The sequence below is a fragment of the Brassica rapa genome, chromosome A09 (assembly GCF_000309985.2).
Source record: "Brassica rapa cultivar Chiifu-401-42 chromosome A09, CAAS_Brap_v3.01, whole genome shotgun sequence".
Classification (NCBI taxonomy): Eukaryota; Viridiplantae; Streptophyta; class Magnoliopsida; order Brassicales; family Brassicaceae; genus Brassica; species Brassica rapa.
The window spans coordinates 11,702,469-11,720,797 of record NC_024803.2 but is presented as its reverse complement, the minus strand read 5'-3'; the positions used below and the strand labels follow the sequence as shown (position 1 = coordinate 11,720,797).

Genomic DNA, 18,329 nt, shown 5'->3' with positions numbered 1-18,329 from the left:
TATGAATTTTCGATTTGGGATTGGTTCGGATTTCAGGTATGTTAAAAATACCCATGCCTAATTTACGTCACCTCTCTTTCAAATTCAAAGGTTTCTCGAAACTACTTGTTATTGCGCCTAAGAAAATGTTTCAAAGAGACTTGGTGTCTTTCAATTGTTGTTTTGAGATCATGTGGGTGCTTTGGAGACAAAATTTCAGCTGCACAGAACTCCATCTACGTACACCCAATATGGCAAGTCTTGATGACTGTTAGTGATTGATGAATGTGGAGTTAGGCATGACAGCAAAAGAAAGAAAAAAACCCATTTGCAAAAGTTGATTTTGTTTTGCATCTTTCAGCAAGAAAAACACAGTATCTTACTCCAACCAAAACTTTTTTTTGTGCAACTTACTCCAACCAAAACTTGACACAAATTACACCTAACAATCAATAATGAAACTACAATTCCTTGCTTCGGCTACCTCGGGCTATGTACCCCACTTCTCAAGTCCTGGATGTGAAACATCAGCTTCAAAAAGAAACAAAAGTAACGTTGGCACTTGGCAACTTTCACACTACAATATCAAGCTCTATGAAACGAAGAAACAATCATTTATATGCATTAGTTACCTTTGTACCCACGTAAAAGCTAAAGAACACCCCGCCTAGAACAGGTAATCCTACGATATCAAATGGATAAACATTAACGCAATGAACGTAAACAAGGACTGAAAACCGCTGACCTTCACTCATACCTTCTGTACTAAGAAAGCTGGAGACAAACAAGCTTAGACCTGATGGTCCAATGACATAGCCAGCAAGATTTGCCATCTGCAAAATTGAAAAAAAAATTATTTGTCAGCATCAATATAGAGCCAAACTACAACCAAATGGACTAAGAGTATTCAGAAAATGCTATTTACCATGAGGCATGTGATTGTCACAGCGCCGGACAACGCCTTGAGTTCACGAAGGAGAAACTCTCCAAAAGCACTCTGAACCTGCAACAGTGCTTATCGAGTTTAACTACACTTTCCATGGAAAAGAACTCTAAACTTCAATGGAATTAAGGAGGTTTTTATTCGCCTTTGGACACTAATGATAGGCTCCTAAGAAAGTGAATAAAACACTCGTTGTTTAACTGACCTTAATTGCATTGGATGCTGATTTCAGTAACATTTCTGGCATGAAGAATAAACATGTTAACCATGCCCATGAAAGAAGCTTCCTGGTTGCAAACGAAACAATCAACCACATGAGAAGTTAAATAGAATAGTTCATTCAACCCAAAGGAATCATACGAAGGCCACAGATAATTACCATTCTAAATCATGCCACACGGCAACAAATGTGAATACAACCCACACATTCAGAAACTTTCTTCGTGATCCACCCAGAGGAATATACATATACCTAAATGGAAGTTGTTAACGTACTCTTCACAAGATGACATTAAAAGAAAATGATGTAGCGATGATCTGAGTTGAAAGGGTTAACTATTCTCACCTGATAAGCCACCTATTAAACGATGCATGCCAGGTTTTCCAGAATGTTTCCAGGCTATAGCAATTATTAATGCAATTCGGCATGTTCTCAACAGTTTCAATGCCATTCACCTGAAAGAAAATGGTTTACAGTTGTCACATCAGAACCTTTTCAATCCTCGTTTATGTTCTTTGAGTTCCTTTTGATATATGCTAATTTTGTATTCAGTGATGCCCGGAATTTCTAGCTTATAGTGGACAATTTGGCTATTGAAAATTCATTGAGCAAAACATATACGTGATGTTTAAACTAACCTACGACTACAGAACTATTGTTACCAACAACGGTCTTAGAATAATAAAATGATATCTAGACTGGGTGTGCCTTTGAAATTTAGAGGAGCATACCAAAGACCAGAAGCGGAAATATCTCCATAAAAGAAGGAACTTGAGCCACATGAAGTTTAGTACCTATAGAAGCACAAAGAGCTATACAGATCAGTATTGTATTGAACATTGTTTTTCTCCACAAAACAAAGTTATAGCCTCTTGAGACGATATTAAATTGTCTAGTAAAAAGCAGTTTTGCTTTGCTAAACAAAAACATATATCAATAATCTCTTACTCCGTATCCAACGATAAATATTTCCACAGGAGATAATTCTCTCCACAGACCACTGTCACAAAATGCAAAGATATTAGCAGCTTGTAAAGCTAAGATATAAAAAATAAAAAATTTCACGGTAATTTTGAAAAGCGTTTCACCTGATCACAAAGGCATTGTAATAGAAGAATTGTGTCATAAGTTCCATCAGCAAGAAGCTGAATAACCAACGCAATCCATATCGAGCAACATCTTTCACTGAATGAGTATTCTGTGGCACATCTAGCTGTAAAGAACACCGACTTGTAGTGAGAGCTCATGAAGACAAGACCAATTACGAAAAAAAAAGAAGGGTGTTAAAGACTAACAAAGACTGAAGGCATAAAAAATGCATACCTGAGAAGCAAAGGCATTGAAGCTTATAATTGGCCCTGCAAGGTACAAGGGGGCATAGACCAAATAACAAAGGTATAAAGTAAAACTGCAGCTGCTGTCACTTGCTACACCTTTCTCCTAACAATTTATACCACGGTAGAGATTAGTAATGCAATAGCAAAAGAACATAAATGATAGAACTGAAAGGCGGGTGCCATGTAGTCAACCTGTCGAACTACGTAGCAAGTCTTCCCCAACTTGCATAACGAACAACGAGTTACGTGTTTCTGCAAGAACAAAATAGAGAAATAAGAGATGGCTACACTACAAGCTGTAGACAGTTGCTCAGGGAAACACTATAGACGCGCAAATTAACAGATAGAACAAAAGAAAACAATTAGCAAATAAGAATACACCAGCTCTTGTCTATAGGCTTGGAGACCAAAACTAATGAGAGACGACTATGTCTTCCTATCTAACATTCTCCATTCTCTCTTACAAAAAAAAAAAAGAGCCGAGTCATGAAAGGGAACTCACCTCCTGATCAAAATGAGAATCCAGTTGACCCCAGTGATAATCATATCCAAAACTTATCATTCGCAGAACGACTGCATAAAATTATATTAAAGCGAAACTGAGGTTTTGAACATACCAAGCTACGAGTTGACAGAGAGAAATTTGCAGGGTTAAAAAAATACCAAAGTTAAAGCATATATGCCATCTGAATGTGCCCCGAAAGCTGTCCAGGAACTCAAACTGTCGCCTTGGATAAAACAGAAAAATAGACAGAGTGTTGGCTTTTAGCGCAACCACGATAACTCCAACTATATGCCAAACGAATAAGAACAAGACTCACCCGAAAATGGAGAAGGAATAGCCTTCATAAATACGATTGCACAAGAGGAAGAATAAGTTGAAAGCCCAAAGCATGAAAGGAAAGAACTTTTTCCGCGCAAGAACCTGCGCTTATGTTAATAGACAGTTAAGAACTATTGACATGCCCAAGCTTAAAATTTAAAGGCTAGGAACATACCTTAACAAGGAGGAAATTAGCCGTTGCGATGGAGAGAATGTAAATGACGCTGAAAGGAAAATATAGAAGCAACTTAGCTTAGATTAATATAGAATGTGATGCTTGGAGGCAAAAGAAAGAGATGGAATCAGTATTACCAAGCTCCATGTAAGTAAGTCAAGTATACAAGTGACAAGGAAAGCCACAAGATGGCCATTCCTTTGGCTTTCAATTTGAAAAGAGACCTAGATCCATTTGCAATCACGGTGAAAACAGCGAAAACGAAGCTGAGAATTGGCAAGTTTCCGCGGAAGTTCCTCCATTGAGCATCGGATACATCCTAAGTTCAAAACAGGAAATGAAGCTTATAGATTCACAACAACAACAAAAAAAGGAAAACAAGGAATCAGAGGATTACATTGCGTCGACTAGGGATGAGCCAGCCAGGAGCTAAACCGCGGAGCTTCAAGTAATGATCTAAAATTGCATCACCAAATTAGAAGAATGGGACCCTAAAATTGATTGTTGTGGTGTGAAAATGGAGGTTTACCGTGAGAGAGACGAAGGGATATCCGTAGAGCATAGGCGTAGAAAGCGACGGCGTAGAAGAGTATAAGAAGAAGCTCTCTCTGTTTCCACTTTGCGTACCGATCCATGACTGATCTTTGATGCTTTTTGACATACAGTTTTGGAAATGAGTGATTAACCTCGCCGGAGACTATTGGCGCAGATCATCCGGTGCGAGACTCAAACTCTCCAAGTCGCCAACATTTGTTGCTCTCCAAGTCTCTTGACTCTCTTCCAACACTCGTTGCTCTGCAACAAGCCAGCAACAGAATCAGTTTATCACAGCCAACAACAAGATGCTTGATTCATGAGTTAAAAGCCTAAAACAGTCAAAGCCTAAAACAGTCAAAGAAACCCACAACGTAACAAGCAGATTATTAATGCAAACATGTGAACTAACATACAAATGGGTTCTTTGAAGCAAAACAAGAAAGGGACTAAACACAATCATTATACATGGCTCTCATGTATATACGGATGGAAATAAAAAGTATAAGCTATTAAAAGAAGTTTATTCACCTCAAGAGATTCAGCATTGTAAAAGAAATGCACAGAGAGCTAAAGCAGTTTACAGGTTACACACCAAAGTGTAAGCTATTATAAGAGAGGTGGAAAAGGACTAACCTTGAAGAACTAATACCCGGATCTTAGACTCAACACAGAGCTACTCAGTTTCAAAATCAAATCCAAAAATCATAAAATTCACAGCTGACCCAATACAAATCAAGTCCAGAGTTCATTGATTACATTGTCAAAACTCAAAAGCGAACATCTACTGATCTAAGCAAGGACTCATCTACAACTACAAGTCTACAACATCTAAGAGAAGATAACCCAGAAGATCGAGAGATAACCTTTGATTTCGTTTTCGTCTTCACAAGAACATATGGCCTTTGATCGAGAGATAACCTTCGATTTTGATTCAGAATGGCCTTTACTCCGTAGGGAAACCAGATTTTTAACCCTTTTACCATTTTACCCACAGAAACCAGAATCCATATTAATTAATATAGAGATTTACGTGCACCTTTTTTTCTCTTTTTTAGCTGTTAACAAGTTAGTTATTTTTAGAGGTGGGTGTTTAGATACCCATTCGGATTCGGTTAGAGGCTATTAGGGTTTCGGGTTTTCGGGGTCAAAGATTTCAGCTCCATTCGAGTATTTTTAAGTTTCGGTTCGGGTTCAGATATTTGCGGGTTCGGTTCGGATAACCCATTAAAATTATTTTAAAATTTTAAATAGGGCAATTGTCAATAATAACACTTTTTGAAGTTTATGTCTCAAAAATAGCATTAGAAGGAGAAAGTCACAAAAATGACATTCATTAAAGGGTAAAATATTCCTAATACCCTTGGTTTAAAATTAAATAAACAAACAAAATAAATAAAAATAAATAAAAATAAATAAAAATAAAAATAAATAAAAATAAAAAAAAATAATTTTTATTTTATAGTTTCAGATTATGTGATTCGAAATTTTTATAATTTTTTTTTTCAAATTTTTTTTTTTTTCTTTCAAATTTTCTTTTTATAATTTAAAAATACTTTTTGAAACTGTTTTTAAAATTTTTATTTTTTATTTTAGTATTTATTTTTTATAAAATTTTAAACCCTAATTCCAAAACTCCACTCCTTAACTCTAAACCCTAAGATTTGGATTAATTAACCCAAGGGGTATAAGTATATATTTACCTCTTTAATGAAACCTATTTTTGTGACTTTGAGCCTTGAGTGCTATTTTGGGAACAAAAACTTGGTTTGGTGCTATCCTAGTCTTTTTCTTTTTTAAAAATTCATTATATACTTAATTTTTTAAAATCTATAAACAAAATAGTATATTACATACAAATTTGAATAACATATGTCAAAATACCTAAACTTAACATATAATTTGATTTGGTTTGAATATTTGGATAAATAATCAATTGATATTTTAAGTATTTTTGGTGTTTTGAGTATATTAATTTAGCTATTTTAGACATTTAATTTTGATTGTTAGTATATATTTTCAAGTATTTTGGACAATTTATAAATATCTTATATATTTAGGTTGATTTTAATAGACATTAAAACTAAAATATATTTATATAGGGGATATAGAAATCTATTTATATAGGGTACCCGGAATACTTCAGTTCGGTCTATAGACCTATATAAAATCACTTTAAAATTTTTATTAAACAAATAAAAACTCACAAAAAGTAATTATTTTCTAAAATCACGTTATTGGAGTTTTGTTAGTGTAAATTATTTCCATAATGCTTTAAATCAATATTTTGTATCATAAAAATATAGCAAAGTTTATGAAATTTGTTAGTTATAAGTATCATATATTTATTACACTAGAATTTGATTTTGTATTATGTAAACCCAGGTTTATTTTATAGTAATTGAATTACATAAATTTTATACAGTATGCGAAACATATAAAATATATTTAAATTTTATTTAGTATGTTTAAATAATAAACTAAATATCAATTGTGTACTGTTTAATACGTGTAGAATTAAATAGAATTTTAAAATATAACATTTAATATATTTTCTATAATATTTGAATTATAGAACATATTCAAAATAAAAAAAAAATTTTGTTTTAAATTTTAATTATTAATTATGTGTTGTTTTTTTGAACTACATTGATTATGTATTTTCACATATATATATATGACAATAAAATATATATATATATATACTGAATTATATTTTTCTTTAGAAATAATTTTATTAAATTAATAAATATATTTTAAGTTGTAATATTTTGTATTATTTGTTGTTTTCATAGTACGTAATAATTAATATTTCAAATTTTTTAAAAATATATATAGTGAAATTAAAACTAAAAGATCACTAGTCATGTTTTTTTCTAAAACTAAACTACATTAAACTCAAAAACCACAAATTTAAAATAAATATTTTATTAATTTTTAAAACGGAAACCAAAAACAAAAAAAAAACCGAAAACTAAAATCATCATTCGTGTTTTTTCTAAACACTAAAATCTACTGCAAAATTAAAAACCAAAAACTAAAATCTAAAATCCAAAAACTAAAAACTAAAAACCAAAACAAAAATCTAAAATCTAAAAACCATCCAAACAATCATCACCTAAAAATACGGATTTAGGGTTATAAAATCACATGTTGGCCGGGTTAACCCTATAAAAAGGAGCCCACGACAACATCCCTATCGGGTAGAGATGGCAAAAGAAGAACCTGCCCGCGGGCCAGGCCCGTGTGAACTTGCTTCGGGTCGGGATTGGGTTCTAAGACACAGGCCCGAATTTTAAGCGGGCCTTGCGGGTAAGGCTTGTGCGGTATTAGGCCAGACGCGGGATTGGCTCGATGTGTACCGCGGGACGCGCGGGCTCCGCCAAAGACGATCTCTTCCAGCTCGAACGGTGAGAGAGAAGGCGATTGGAAAGCCGATCTCTTCTAGCTCTCACCGTGAGAGAAATGGCTTCTCCTCTTCTTTGATCCGTCACGAAAACAACTTCTCTATGCATGTTCTTCATCTTCTCGTTTGATCCATCTCTAGTCTCTTCGCTGTTTCATCTTATTTCTTTCCTTTTGAGCCACGATTCAAGAACTAAGGGCCTTTTGATGTTGCTGATGAACATCAATGCATTCAGGTAAGGATAAATTTTTCGATTACATGTTCTTTTGCTCATTACTGTGATTTAATTTGTAAGGACAGATAAAAAATTCATTCCCTAATTCTTTATTGTCGATTACATGATCTTTAGTGAAAGAAGAACAAGTTATTGGGTCTGTTTTGTCTCTTATCAACCGGCTACACATTGACCAATCGTGTAAGTTGTCCTGTCTCATTGTTATCTCTTATCAAACAGCTTCTTATCGAGAATATATGGAGTTTTTTTGAGATGTTTGCGTGAACAAGAATATTGTTGTTTGTTCGCATCATGAGTTAAACACAAGTGTTTGTAACAATCCAAAGATTTTTGATGTTTGCGTGAACAAGAATATTGTTGTTTGTTCTCATCTTTTGCGATGTCTGCGTGAACAAGAATATTGATGTTTGTTTTTATACTCTGTTTTCGCTCTGTTCGGTCTTGATATTGAAATCAGAAGTATGTTCGGCCTGTTGTTTCTTAATGTCCTGATCATATAAACTCAAGTGATTTTAGTCATATATTTTCTAAAACTTTTTCTTTATAATGACATATGATGAGTGGGGGATTGTATTATGATCAAGGAGGAGAACGATATGAGAATGCAAAGGACACTTCACACTTGCATTCCGATCTATAAGGCAAAGGACCTCAGGTTAGTCTCTGTTCTATTTTTTTTATGTCGTCTCCATTTCTTATGATAAGAGCTGATAGAATTTAGATACTTGGTTACTAGTACATAGATCTCTTTGTTTCTTGTGTTGTTGTGTTCTTGTGTTCTTATAGCTGATAGAATTTAGGTAATAGGTTACTAGTACATAGATCTTTTTGTTTCTTGTGTTGTTGTGTTCTTGTGTTCTTATAGATGATAGAATTTAGGTAATAGGTTACTACTTACTAGTACTTGATCGTCTATGCGTGGATGGTTGCTTGTTCTTGATCGTCTCTTACATATGATATGGTTTCTTGCTCTTGATTGTTTAGTTTGATAGTTTGATAGGACTTGAGTATGAGACTTGATCTTTACGTCTGATAGTTTAGATAATAAAAATTTCTTATAATGGTTGAGTCTCTGACCAATGAGAAATAAGAGAATAATTGCTATAATTTTTAAAATTGCATAAAAATACAAACAGAACCCTAAACAATATTACCTAAAAGGCTAAACTCACGACTCACGACCTAAGCAAAAAAAAAACGACGCAGAAACCTAAACTCTAACTCTAACGAAGAAGAGAGAAAGAGATGACAGATGATGGTTCAAGTTTCGATCCAAATTTCACACCGTTGAATACAATGGATTTAGAGAGCCAGCGAGTCCTTGGAGTTATTTTGGCAGATGATGAGGCTGATGATGGTTCATCTGATGGAGCAAAAAAGAAGCAAAGAAAGAAGAGAAGGCTTATTCAAGCTGCTGATGATGAAGATGATAGTGATGTTGAAATCACTCCTCCACCAACCCAAGCTACTACTCTGCGCAAACAAGCCACCTGCGGAACCGTGCGAGCCTTGAAATCAAAGAAACCAATGTTACAGTCTACTCTAGACGGTGGCATTGGATCGTCTTCGTCTCCTAAGGCGAGTAAAAGGAAAACCAAAACCAAATCTATTCATTTTACCATCCGTGGGGGGAGAAAGAGTTCCAGGCTGACACAAGGCAATGGTAAGAATAAGAAGAAGATTCAAGAGGAGCAGCTTGATTTGGAAGGTGAATTTGAAGAGGACGAGATGGAGGACGAGATGGAGAACGAGAAGGAGGGTAGGCAATGGTCTGATGTATGGCCCCATTTTACTAAGATTCGAAAATCCAATGGTGAGGAGAAAACTAAATGCAATTATTGTAAGAATGACTATGCATGGAGTTCCCACGGGCATGGAACAAGTGGTTTGAGAAGGCATCGTGACAGATGCAAACTCTTTCCAAGGCATGGTGACCCGCGGGCCTGCCCGCAAAGACCTGTGCAATAGGCGGGGCGGGATTGGTCAATGCTTCTCGGTACCGCATCCCGCGGCGGGCCAGCCCGCTGTGACCCGACTGAACTTGAGCCCGTGGCGGGGCGGGCCATTTGGTTGCGGGTGAGCTCGTTTGCCATCTCTACTATCGGGTGGTGGTCGTTTTTTTCAGCTTGACAATTACCACTAAACTTTTAGGGTGTAACTGGTAACAACTAAAAGGAATATGTGGAATGATAGGAATTATTATTTCTGGAATTTAATGGAATGGAATCAGCATTCCACTTATTCCAAAACGTTTTTGATTTGGAATGATTTTTCAAATGATATTTAATTTTTTTTCTCGAATGGTATGGAATGTTATGAAATGAAATGGAATACACATTCTATTTTTTAATTGTAATTGGTGAATTTTTTTTAGAATGCACATAAATTAAGCATTCAGGAAGTTTTAATTCAAAAAAAATGCATTCCAGTTGCAGCCGCATTTTGTGAAGGCCTCCCAATAACTGATGTGGGCCTATTTACGTATGGGTTTGAATTCATTTTTATTGCTTTTGAAAAAAAAATTGTTTTACTCTGTTTGACCCAAAAAATAATCCGAAAACTAATTCAAATATTTAATTTAATATATTTCTTTATTTGGTGCTCCTCTTTCTTCTATATAGTCCAACTTATCGGATTCAATGTGTTATTGTTTCGAATATATCAAATATAATGTGTTTGGATATAGTTTTGAATTTTGTTTTCTAATTTCTTTGTGTGACTTTCTAATTTCTATTTTTTTTGTCATAAATTCATTCATTAATATGAGAAGGCCTCAGGTCCAAGTATATCCATGATTGGGCTTAAACAGAAATAACTCTCAAGGAGGCCTTTGCCAACGCATCGGCTTCTCCGTTGAGATCACGATGAACATGAGAAAAGGAGATTTTGACTAACGCAGAGGATATGTTATGGATATCACATACGATTCCATGAATTTCCTTCATATGTGTGACTTTCTAATTTCACTTGTCAAAATTACACTATAACCAAAAATAATTGTGACTGGAGCATTTTTCACTTCACATTTTTTTTTTTAAATTTTTGGTCATTGTTTCACTCGATCTTTATTTTGTTTTCGGGTTTAACTAAATACAAAAACAATACGTTAAAATCGAAACCTGAATTATATTGGCTTCAACTAATTTTTGGAAATGTTATTAAACTAGAACTGAACATGACAAAACACGAACTGAGTCTACGCGGTTACCAGAGAGAGAACATGCCAGTACTCTACCAAATCAGGTTTGCCATAGCAAAAATTCACAAGATAGCTTTACTTCCTTTGGCATTTGACAGGAACCGATGTATTTGGAACATTAAGGTGATGTTTGTTTTTTCATCTAGTTGATCCATCTAGGTAAAGATGCAAATCGATGTTAGTTTTGTACATTAAAATGTTCTAAATGGATCACCCAACTGCATTTGTAAAAACTCATCTCAAATTCTCACTCAAATGAGAGTGTGTATTCACAAAGCATTTAGGTGAGGGTGAATCTTCACCAAAAAAAAAACAATTTTTCCGTCGAAACCACATTTTCCTGCCAAAATGGGAAAACACAATTTTCCGACAAAACTGAAAAAAACACAAATTCCCACCGAAATCATAAAAATGAACTTTCCGCCAAAACTGCAAAACACACACTTTCCCGCCAAAACCGTAAACCCCCCCCCCACTTTTCTGACAAAACCGTAAAACGAGCTTTTCCACAAAATCGTAAAAAGGAACTTTTTCGTCAAAACCGAAAAAATGCAATTTTCCCCTAAAATCGTAAAACTACACTTTTCGCCAAAATCGTGTAAAAAATGTTATTTTCCGTCAAAACCGGAAAACACACTTTCCCATCAAATCTGGAAAAATGAAACTTCCCGTCAAAACTGTAAAAATATATTTTTCGCCAAAATTACAAAAACACATTATCTCGCCAAAACCGGAAAAATCTAATTGTCCGCCAAAAACGAAAACACACTTTCCCGTCAAATCTGAAAAATGCAATTTCCCGTAAAAATTGGAAAAAGAAATTTTCCACCAAAACCGGAAAACACACTTCCCGTCAAAGTCGGGAAAACAAAATTTCCCGTCAAAACAAAAAAAAACACAATTTCCCGCCAAAACTATAAAAATGCATTTTCCGCCAAAATCGAAAAACGTAATTTTCCGTCAAAACCGGAAAAACAATTTTCCCGTCAAACCGGAAAAACATCTCGCCAAAACAGTAAAACACAATTCCCGCAAAAACCGGGAAAACGCACTTTCCCGTCGGAAACTGCAAAAATGCACTTTTGCGCCAAAATAAAAAAAAACGTAATTTCCCGCCAAATCCCGGAAAATGCAAATTTTCGTCAAAACTGCAAAAACACAATTTTCAGTCAGAACTGCAGAAGCGGAATTTTCTGCCAAAACCGTAAAACCCCAATTTTCTGCCAAAAACATAAAACCCCGATTTTCCATCAAAACCAGAAAACACACACTTTTCCTTCAAAATTATAAAACCCCAATTTTGCCTCAAAACCATAAAACTCCAATATAATTAAACATGAGATTATAATAATTAAATCAAAACAAAGGTATACAAGTCATTTATTTATTAAACTCGTCCAAATAGAAATAGAGATGTGTGAACGAACATAAGTTATTTTAGATGGTCCATCTAAATGTTCCAGATGGATAGAGAAATGAACATTGTCAAATTACATCTAGATGAATCGTTTGGATGGATTAACTAGATAGATCATTTAGATGGAGTTGACAGATTTACAAACAAACAAGTCCTAAGTGTTCACCATAATTTAAGGTCTTCCTCTAGAAGTTAGCCAATGAACCTCTTTTGGTAGGTCAAAAGAGGCATTATTGGCGAGAATAAATGTAAGAAATGTGGAGGAAAGGAAAATGGGATTTATGAATTTTTATGAATTATGTGTTACTGAGATGTAAATAATGGATATCCATCCGTAGGAGTCATTTAAATAAACCCTTCTAAAATTCCAAATCCAAAAGTACTATATAATCAGGGTTGCAAATGAACATATATATACACAGATTTAAATAGAGTTTAGCCTTGTAACTTGTAAAAAAAAAACACAACAATTGGTTAATAAGTTGAACTTTCTCTTAAATGATTAAAAATTAAGAAGATTTTAGCAGCAAAAAAAAGTGATAAAAAAAGGAAGATTTCAGAAAATTTATAAAAATTATTATATATATTCAGAGCTTAGTGGATTTAAGAAATGAGAAAGAAAATAAATCTCGTTGGTAGAATAACAAGAAAACAAGATCTGACTGACTACTTACATCCAATCTCAAAGTTTGAAGAAGATGCAGCGTGAGTTTGCGATGACGTTCACACTCCTTTCGGCTCTCTTTTTCCTTCTGACGCCGGAGCTAATTCCAGTCAGTGAAGCCGTGTGGCTCAACATACCTAAGACGGGAACAAAGTGCGTCTCGGAGGAAATCCAGAGCAAGGTCGTCGTCTTGGCCGATTACCTCGTCATCTCCGACGAGCATTCCATCTTCCCCACTGTCTCCGTTAAGGTAAATTCCGTTTCTAGATTCGAATCTGATGTCCCTAACTTTCTATAAATTGTGCATTGATTGCTCGGATTCAAGTTTCCTTATTTTGAAAAATAATGTGAATATAGGCGTTAATGCGTTTCTTTGATTGTTCTAGATGTGCATTTACTTTCATCTTCGTGGAGTGAAACTAATAAACCATCATCTCATCTCATGTATGCGAGCTTGATCAACAAAGTGTGTGATTTAAGATGAATGGTGTAGTTATGTATCTTGTTAAATTTTCTACTGTACATTGATACCAATTGACTCTTCCTGCTACCACATAGCTTGATTGATTATAGTAGAAACTGTAATCACATGTGTTAGGAACACGTGCTCAACATATGTAGATGCATACATGCTTTAGATGAATCTAGGTTTATGAGGCATCTCTTTGAAGAGGACATTGACAAGAAAGAAATTATATATTGTATTGTAGGTTACATCACCATATGGAAACGTTTTGCACCACAGCGACAACGCAACGCATGGTCAGTTTGCGTTTACGACCCAAGAATCAGGAACCTACTTGGCTTGTTTCGAGGCCGTAGGAAACAGTCATGGTAACAAAGACATTAGCATCAACCTTGACTGGAAAACTGGTATCGCGGCCAAGGATTGGGACTCCATTGCTAGAAAAGAGAAGATCGAGGTAAGAAGAGCTAGCTAGCTCTCTGTTTCCCAATAGTTTTTCTCAAGAAATTTTCGATGCACATCTATGAAGAATAGTTAGTATCTTTATATAACGCCACTATGCCTTAAATCTTAGGGTGTGGAGTTGGAGCTTAGGAAACTCGAAGGTGCAGTTGAGGGCATTCATGAGAATCTACTTTACCTAAAAGACAGGTAAAAACTTAATAAACATCTACTTTGTTTGAAAATCTCGAGAAGAGATCAAAATTAACTTTCTCTCTCTTTTCACACATTACAGAGAAGCGGATATGAGGATTGTGAGTGAAAAAACAAACTCGCGAGTTGCATGGTACAGTATAATGTCGCTAGGCATCTGCATTGTGGTCTCTGGTTTACAGATTTTGTACTTGAAGCAATACTTTGAAAGGAAGAAGCTTATTTAGATCAGATGATGGATGATCCGATCCATGGATACTAGAAACCAACACTTTCCTTTGCTTTCCTTCTTATACCACTCTTTTGAACTCAATAGTGTAAAACTTTTTTGTTTCACTCATTTAACTTGTAATCTGTCCCTCGGTTAGATAATTATATATCTACACTCTAATAATCAGAATCTGAGTTACATTTTACCGGGAGAAATGCGATGTTACTTTCTTTCTTGATCAAGATCATTGGGTAGGAAGATAGAATGAGGTTTGAACTATAAACCAAATTTGTGTCTAAATGTCATCCGTTGAGCCGAATTGAATTTTATCATATTTTATCGGATTTTTAAATAGTAAGTTTTTAACTAAATCTAAAGAAATGACAGAGTTACCGGTTTGACTGCACATTGGTCAAGTATGAAAACGCATATGTTTGGCAAAACAAAACGACTTCCTTATAAGTTCTCATGACCAAATGGATTTATACAAATTAGGCTTAAATCTCCGGCCCACTAGGCCCATAAAAACAAACCCTAGTATCTTTATAAGTTTCCTTCTTTGTGCTTCGCCGTCTGCTCCAAGGGTTTCAGCCACCACCACACAGAGAAAGAGAGACAGCGAAAATGCCGGCGGGTCACGGAGTGAGGGCGAGAACCAGGGATCTGTTCGCGAGAGGGTTCAGGAAGAAGGGTGTTATCCCACTCTCTACCTACCTCAGGACCTTCAAAGTCGGTGATTACGTGGATGTGAAGGTAAATGGAGCCATCCACAAGGGTATGCCTCACAAGTTCTACCATGGTCGTACTGGTCGTGTCTGGAACGTTACTAAGCGAGCTGTTGGTGTCGAAGTCAACAAGCAGGTATGATCTGTATTCTGTTTGCATTGATATTCATGAGTGTTGAATGAATGTTACAACTGATTGTGATTATTTTTGTTTTAGCTGTCGACTTAGAATATTAAAATAGATAGTTTTGTGTTGGATCATGGGTGATAACTTATCTCTTGTGGTTGTGTCGTGGTTTAGATTGGTAACAGAATCATTAGGAAGAGGTTGCATGTGCGTGTGGAGCACGTGCAGCAGTCAAGGTGTGCTGAGGAGTTTAAACTAAGGAAGAAGAATAACGATGTGCTCAAGGCTGCAGCCAAAGCCAGAGGGGAGACAATCAGCACCAAGAGACAGTCTAAAGGTCCCAAGCCTGGTTTCATGGTCGAGGGTATGACATTGGAGACTGTCACTCCCATCCCTTACGATGTTGTCAACGATCTCAAGGGTGGCTACTAAGTTTTTCATTTTTTTTCTTCTATCTGCCCAAGAGTCTTTGCATTTTGTTTTTTCTTTCTGAATCAAGACTGCTTTTTATATTGTATTAAGTGATCGTTTTTCATAATCATTTGCTTATTGCGTTCATTTGTTTGTAACAAATTAGAAAAAAAGACTAACTGTCAATACCATCTATAAGCTCACTTGTAATCAATTATAACTATCCATCGACTCTTGAATGAAAATAATTTGACATTTTGATTAAGAAAAAATTTCACAAATAGTAATTTGGTGAAATAAACAAAAGCAAACCACTCTTCACTCGGTAAATAAAAGATAGAAAATATTCCAAAGTTGAATCTTAGTTTATATATATGTGAATAATGAGAAAGTGTTCTTTTATATAATTGAAAGGTAGCAACTGTAAAGCCACCCAAATTTCTGTTGCTAAAAGAATATCTCATTATGGAATATATTCTTTGTGTCCTTTTGAGTGAATGGGATATTAATGGTTTCATAGAGTCACGGAACTGCTACATTATTACCGTGTTAACTATGTCATGTTTGGTGCCAAAAATCTAGCCTACCAATTATCAGATTGGATAGAAGATTTTCTTTTTTTTTTTTCAACTAACCGAATCCGAATCGAAATACCCAAAATTGGGCTGAAATCTTTAAATCTGAAAATCTAAAACTCGAATAGATCCGACCAAATCCGGATGGATACCCGAATGCTCACGAGATAGAATCATGGTCTTTTCTAATTAGTGGTTTTATCGTGATTTACAAATATTTTTTTGTAGCCATATTTTAGGTGGCTATTCGCTGTTTTTTTTTGTCAATATCTCAAATGTTTTTGCTAGTGCGGAATCCGCTTTGAAGGCCCTGGCCTTCCATTGAGACGAGATGATGCTGGTGTAATTGAAGAGATGTAGACAAAACTTACTTAATTCATTGTTTTAGTGAATTATCTATATATATAAAGAAATGTTCGCCTCTCTCCCGTGAAGCCACATCATCAAATTGTGCGTTCTGGGAGTGACACGTGTCCCATTTTATATTTAGGGCTAAAATAAATGAATGCTGTTAAGGGTAATTGAACCCAACACCTCTAGCACTGGTAATTTCTGTTAGAACCACTAGGCTAAAGTCACTTTTTATAAATATGTGGCCGCGAAAATACTTATTATCGTGTTAGCTGGAAGTCCATGCTTCTTGATGTGCCCTGAGAACGAGAAGGTATGGTCAAATAATATATCAATCTGACGGTAATTCAGAGCCCGTCGACCAAGCAAAAGGACGAGATCAACCGAAGAGTTTTGCGATCACAAATTCCCATTTTCGGTCAAAAGTCTTGGTCTTTGGTCTTTGGTCAAGTCTTTCTAGTTTTAATAAGTTGCTAATTTCTATGTTTGACTAATCTTTTGTATTACAACCTTTTGTATTCTTTGCCTATTATATAAAGGCTATTTGATCAATGAAATAAAATAAGTTGTGAGTGATTATTTTTGGAACCTTGAGAGTAATTCTCATTTCTTTTCAATGGTGCGTAATATCCATTGATCCTATCGATTCGTCCTGGTGCGTCATATCCAGGGAATCATCCTCTTTCTCGTTGGACCGGTGCGTCACATCCGGCAACAGATCGAGCCGCTTCCTTGTCGGACCTGTGAGTCATATCAGGCGACATTCAAGCACCCTTGGCAGTATCATTGGGCCTTCCGCAACCCTTTGTGTCGTCGTTCATCCCACCAATTCTCAATCCTACCGGATCTGAGTCCATATCCCCCTTACCGGTCGAGTAGCGTTTCCTAGGGTTCTTCAGTTGGTATCAGAGCCACTCAACCGGTACTTGTCTGTTCGTTTTTTTTTTTTCTCATCTTTCCATCTTCTTCATACATCTTCTACCTTTCATCTTCTTTTCTTTATAAAAAAAAAAAAAAAAAGAGAAAGCTCTACGAAAAGCCAAGAGATCATTCCATCTAAAACTAAAGAAAGACAGATTTGAGGACAAATCCTTTTAAAGGAGGAGGGAATGATGTGCCCTGAGAACGAGAAGGTATGGTCAAATAATATATCAATCTGACGGTAATTCAGAGCCCGTCGACCAAGCAAAAGGACGAGATCAACCGAAGAGTTTTGCGATCACAAATTTCCATTTTCGGTCAAAAGTCTTGGTCTTTGGTCTTTGGTCAAGTCTTTCTAGTTTTAATAAGTTGCTAATTTCTATGTTTGACTAATCTTTTGTATTACAACCTTTTGTATTCTTTGCCTATTATATAAAGGCTATTTGATCAATGAAATAAAATAAGTTGTGAGTGATTATTTTTGGAACCTTGAGAGTAATTCTCATTTCTTTTCAATGGTGCGTAATATCCATTGATCCTATCGATTCGTCCTGGTGCGTCATATCCAGGGAATCATCCTCTTTCTCGTTGGACCGGTGCGTCACATCCGGCAACAGATCGAGCCGCTTCCTTGTCGGACCTGTGAGTCATATCAGGCGACATTCAAGCACCCTTGGCAGTATCATTGGGCCTTCCGCAACCCTTTGTGTCGTCGTTCATCCCACCAATTCTCAATCCTACCGGATCTGAGTCCATATCCCCCTTACCGGTCGAGTAGCGTTTCCTAGGGTTCTTCACTTCTTCTGCTTGTGGCCAGAGCCGACACTGAACTGACGTCAAAAAGAAGATCGTGAAGTTAAAAACTTTGCTCCAAACAGTTTTGCAATGTTTCCAACCTTTATAACTTGATGCATATAATATATATCAAAATACATTTGTTGTACATGCTTTTATTA

General features: G+C 35.7%; 4 protein-coding genes across 4 annotated transcripts; 3 read left to right on the top strand and 1 right to left on the bottom strand.

Annotated features, from left to right (window-relative positions):
* Positions 1 to 231: 231 nt before the first annotated feature.
* Positions 232 to 5,146, bottom strand: LOC103838661 (putative membrane-bound O-acyltransferase C24H6.01c). The gene is made up of 20 exons (XM_009115108.3): positions 4,878 to 5,146; positions 4,007 to 4,272; positions 3,875 to 3,933; positions 3,615 to 3,796; positions 3,478 to 3,526; positions 3,301 to 3,404; positions 3,143 to 3,207; positions 2,982 to 3,052; positions 2,672 to 2,731; positions 2,466 to 2,582; positions 2,231 to 2,355; positions 2,091 to 2,142; positions 1,874 to 1,936; positions 1,488 to 1,597; positions 1,302 to 1,394; positions 1,128 to 1,209; positions 905 to 982; positions 737 to 812; positions 612 to 661; positions 232 to 510 (listed from the first exon to the last, which is right to left on the bottom strand). Exons 2-20 carry the CDS (start codon positions 4,110 to 4,112, stop codon positions 460 to 462), a joined length of 1,593 nt encoding a protein of 530 aa, XP_009113356.1. The 5' UTR covers positions 4,113 to 4,272; positions 4,878 to 5,146; the 3' UTR covers positions 232 to 459.
* A 2,617-nt stretch (positions 5,147 to 7,763) lies between these two features.
* On the top strand, positions 7,764 to 11,228 carry LOC117128154. The gene is made up of 2 exons (XM_033279924.1): positions 7,764 to 8,307; positions 8,859 to 11,228. The coding sequence occupies exon 2, from the start codon at positions 8,898 to 8,900 to the stop codon at positions 9,618 to 9,620; it is 723 nt and encodes a 240-aa protein (XP_033135815.1). The 5' UTR covers positions 7,764 to 8,307; positions 8,859 to 8,897; the 3' UTR covers positions 9,621 to 11,228.
* Positions 11,229 to 12,868: 1,640 nt separating this feature from the next.
* Positions 12,869 to 14,496, top strand: LOC103838660 (transmembrane emp24 domain-containing protein p24delta4). Its single transcript, XM_009115107.3, has 4 exons — positions 12,869 to 13,182; positions 13,643 to 13,855; positions 13,973 to 14,049; positions 14,135 to 14,496. Exons 1-4 carry the CDS (start codon positions 12,967 to 12,969, stop codon positions 14,277 to 14,279), a joined length of 651 nt encoding a protein of 216 aa, XP_009113355.1. The 5' UTR covers positions 12,869 to 12,966; the 3' UTR covers positions 14,280 to 14,496.
* A 331-nt stretch (positions 14,497 to 14,827) lies between these two features.
* Positions 14,828 to 15,673, top strand: LOC103838659 (60S ribosomal protein L21-2). The gene is made up of 2 exons (XM_009115106.3): positions 14,828 to 15,124; positions 15,290 to 15,673. The coding sequence occupies exons 1-2, from the start codon at positions 14,888 to 14,890 to the stop codon at positions 15,545 to 15,547; spliced, it is 495 nt and encodes a 164-aa protein (XP_009113354.1). The 5' UTR covers positions 14,828 to 14,887; the 3' UTR covers positions 15,548 to 15,673.
* The last annotated feature ends 2,656 nt before the right edge of the window (positions 15,674 to 18,329 follow it).

Bases quoted from the DNA above. Each gene is read 5' to 3' on its own strand.
- LOC103838659 (XM_009115106.3), top strand. From the start codon at position 14,888: ATGCCGGCGGGTCACGGAGTGAGGGCGAGAACCAGGGATCTGTTCGCG. The intron at 15,125-15,289 runs GTATGATCTGTA...GTCGTGGTTTAG, and splicing joins GTGTCGAAGTCAACAAGCAG to ATTGGTAACAGAATCATTAG.
- LOC103838661 (XM_009115108.3), bottom strand. From the start codon at position 4,112: ATGGATCGGTACGCAAAGTGGAAACAGAGAGAGCTTCTTCTTATACTC. The intron at 1,937-2,090 runs GTAAGAGATTAT...GTGCTTCTATAG, and splicing joins TATTTATCGTTGGATACGGA to GTACTAAACTTCATGTGGCT. The intron at 983-1,127 runs GTCAGTTAAACA...GCACTGTTGCAG, and splicing joins CAGCATCCAATGCAATTAAG to GTTCAGAGTGCTTTTGGAGA.
- LOC103838660 (XM_009115107.3), top strand. From the start codon at position 12,967: ATGCAGCGTGAGTTTGCGATGACGTTCACACTCCTTTCGGCTCTCTTT. The intron at 13,856-13,972 runs GTAAGAAGAGCT...CTTAAATCTTAG, and splicing joins CTAGAAAAGAGAAGATCGAG to GGTGTGGAGTTGGAGCTTAG. The intron at 14,050-14,134 runs GTAAAAACTTAA...CACACATTACAG, and splicing joins CTACTTTACCTAAAAGACAG to AGAAGCGGATATGAGGATTG.
- LOC117128154 (XM_033279924.1), top strand. From the start codon at position 8,898: ATGACAGATGATGGTTCAAGTTTCGATCCAAATTTCACACCGTTGAAT.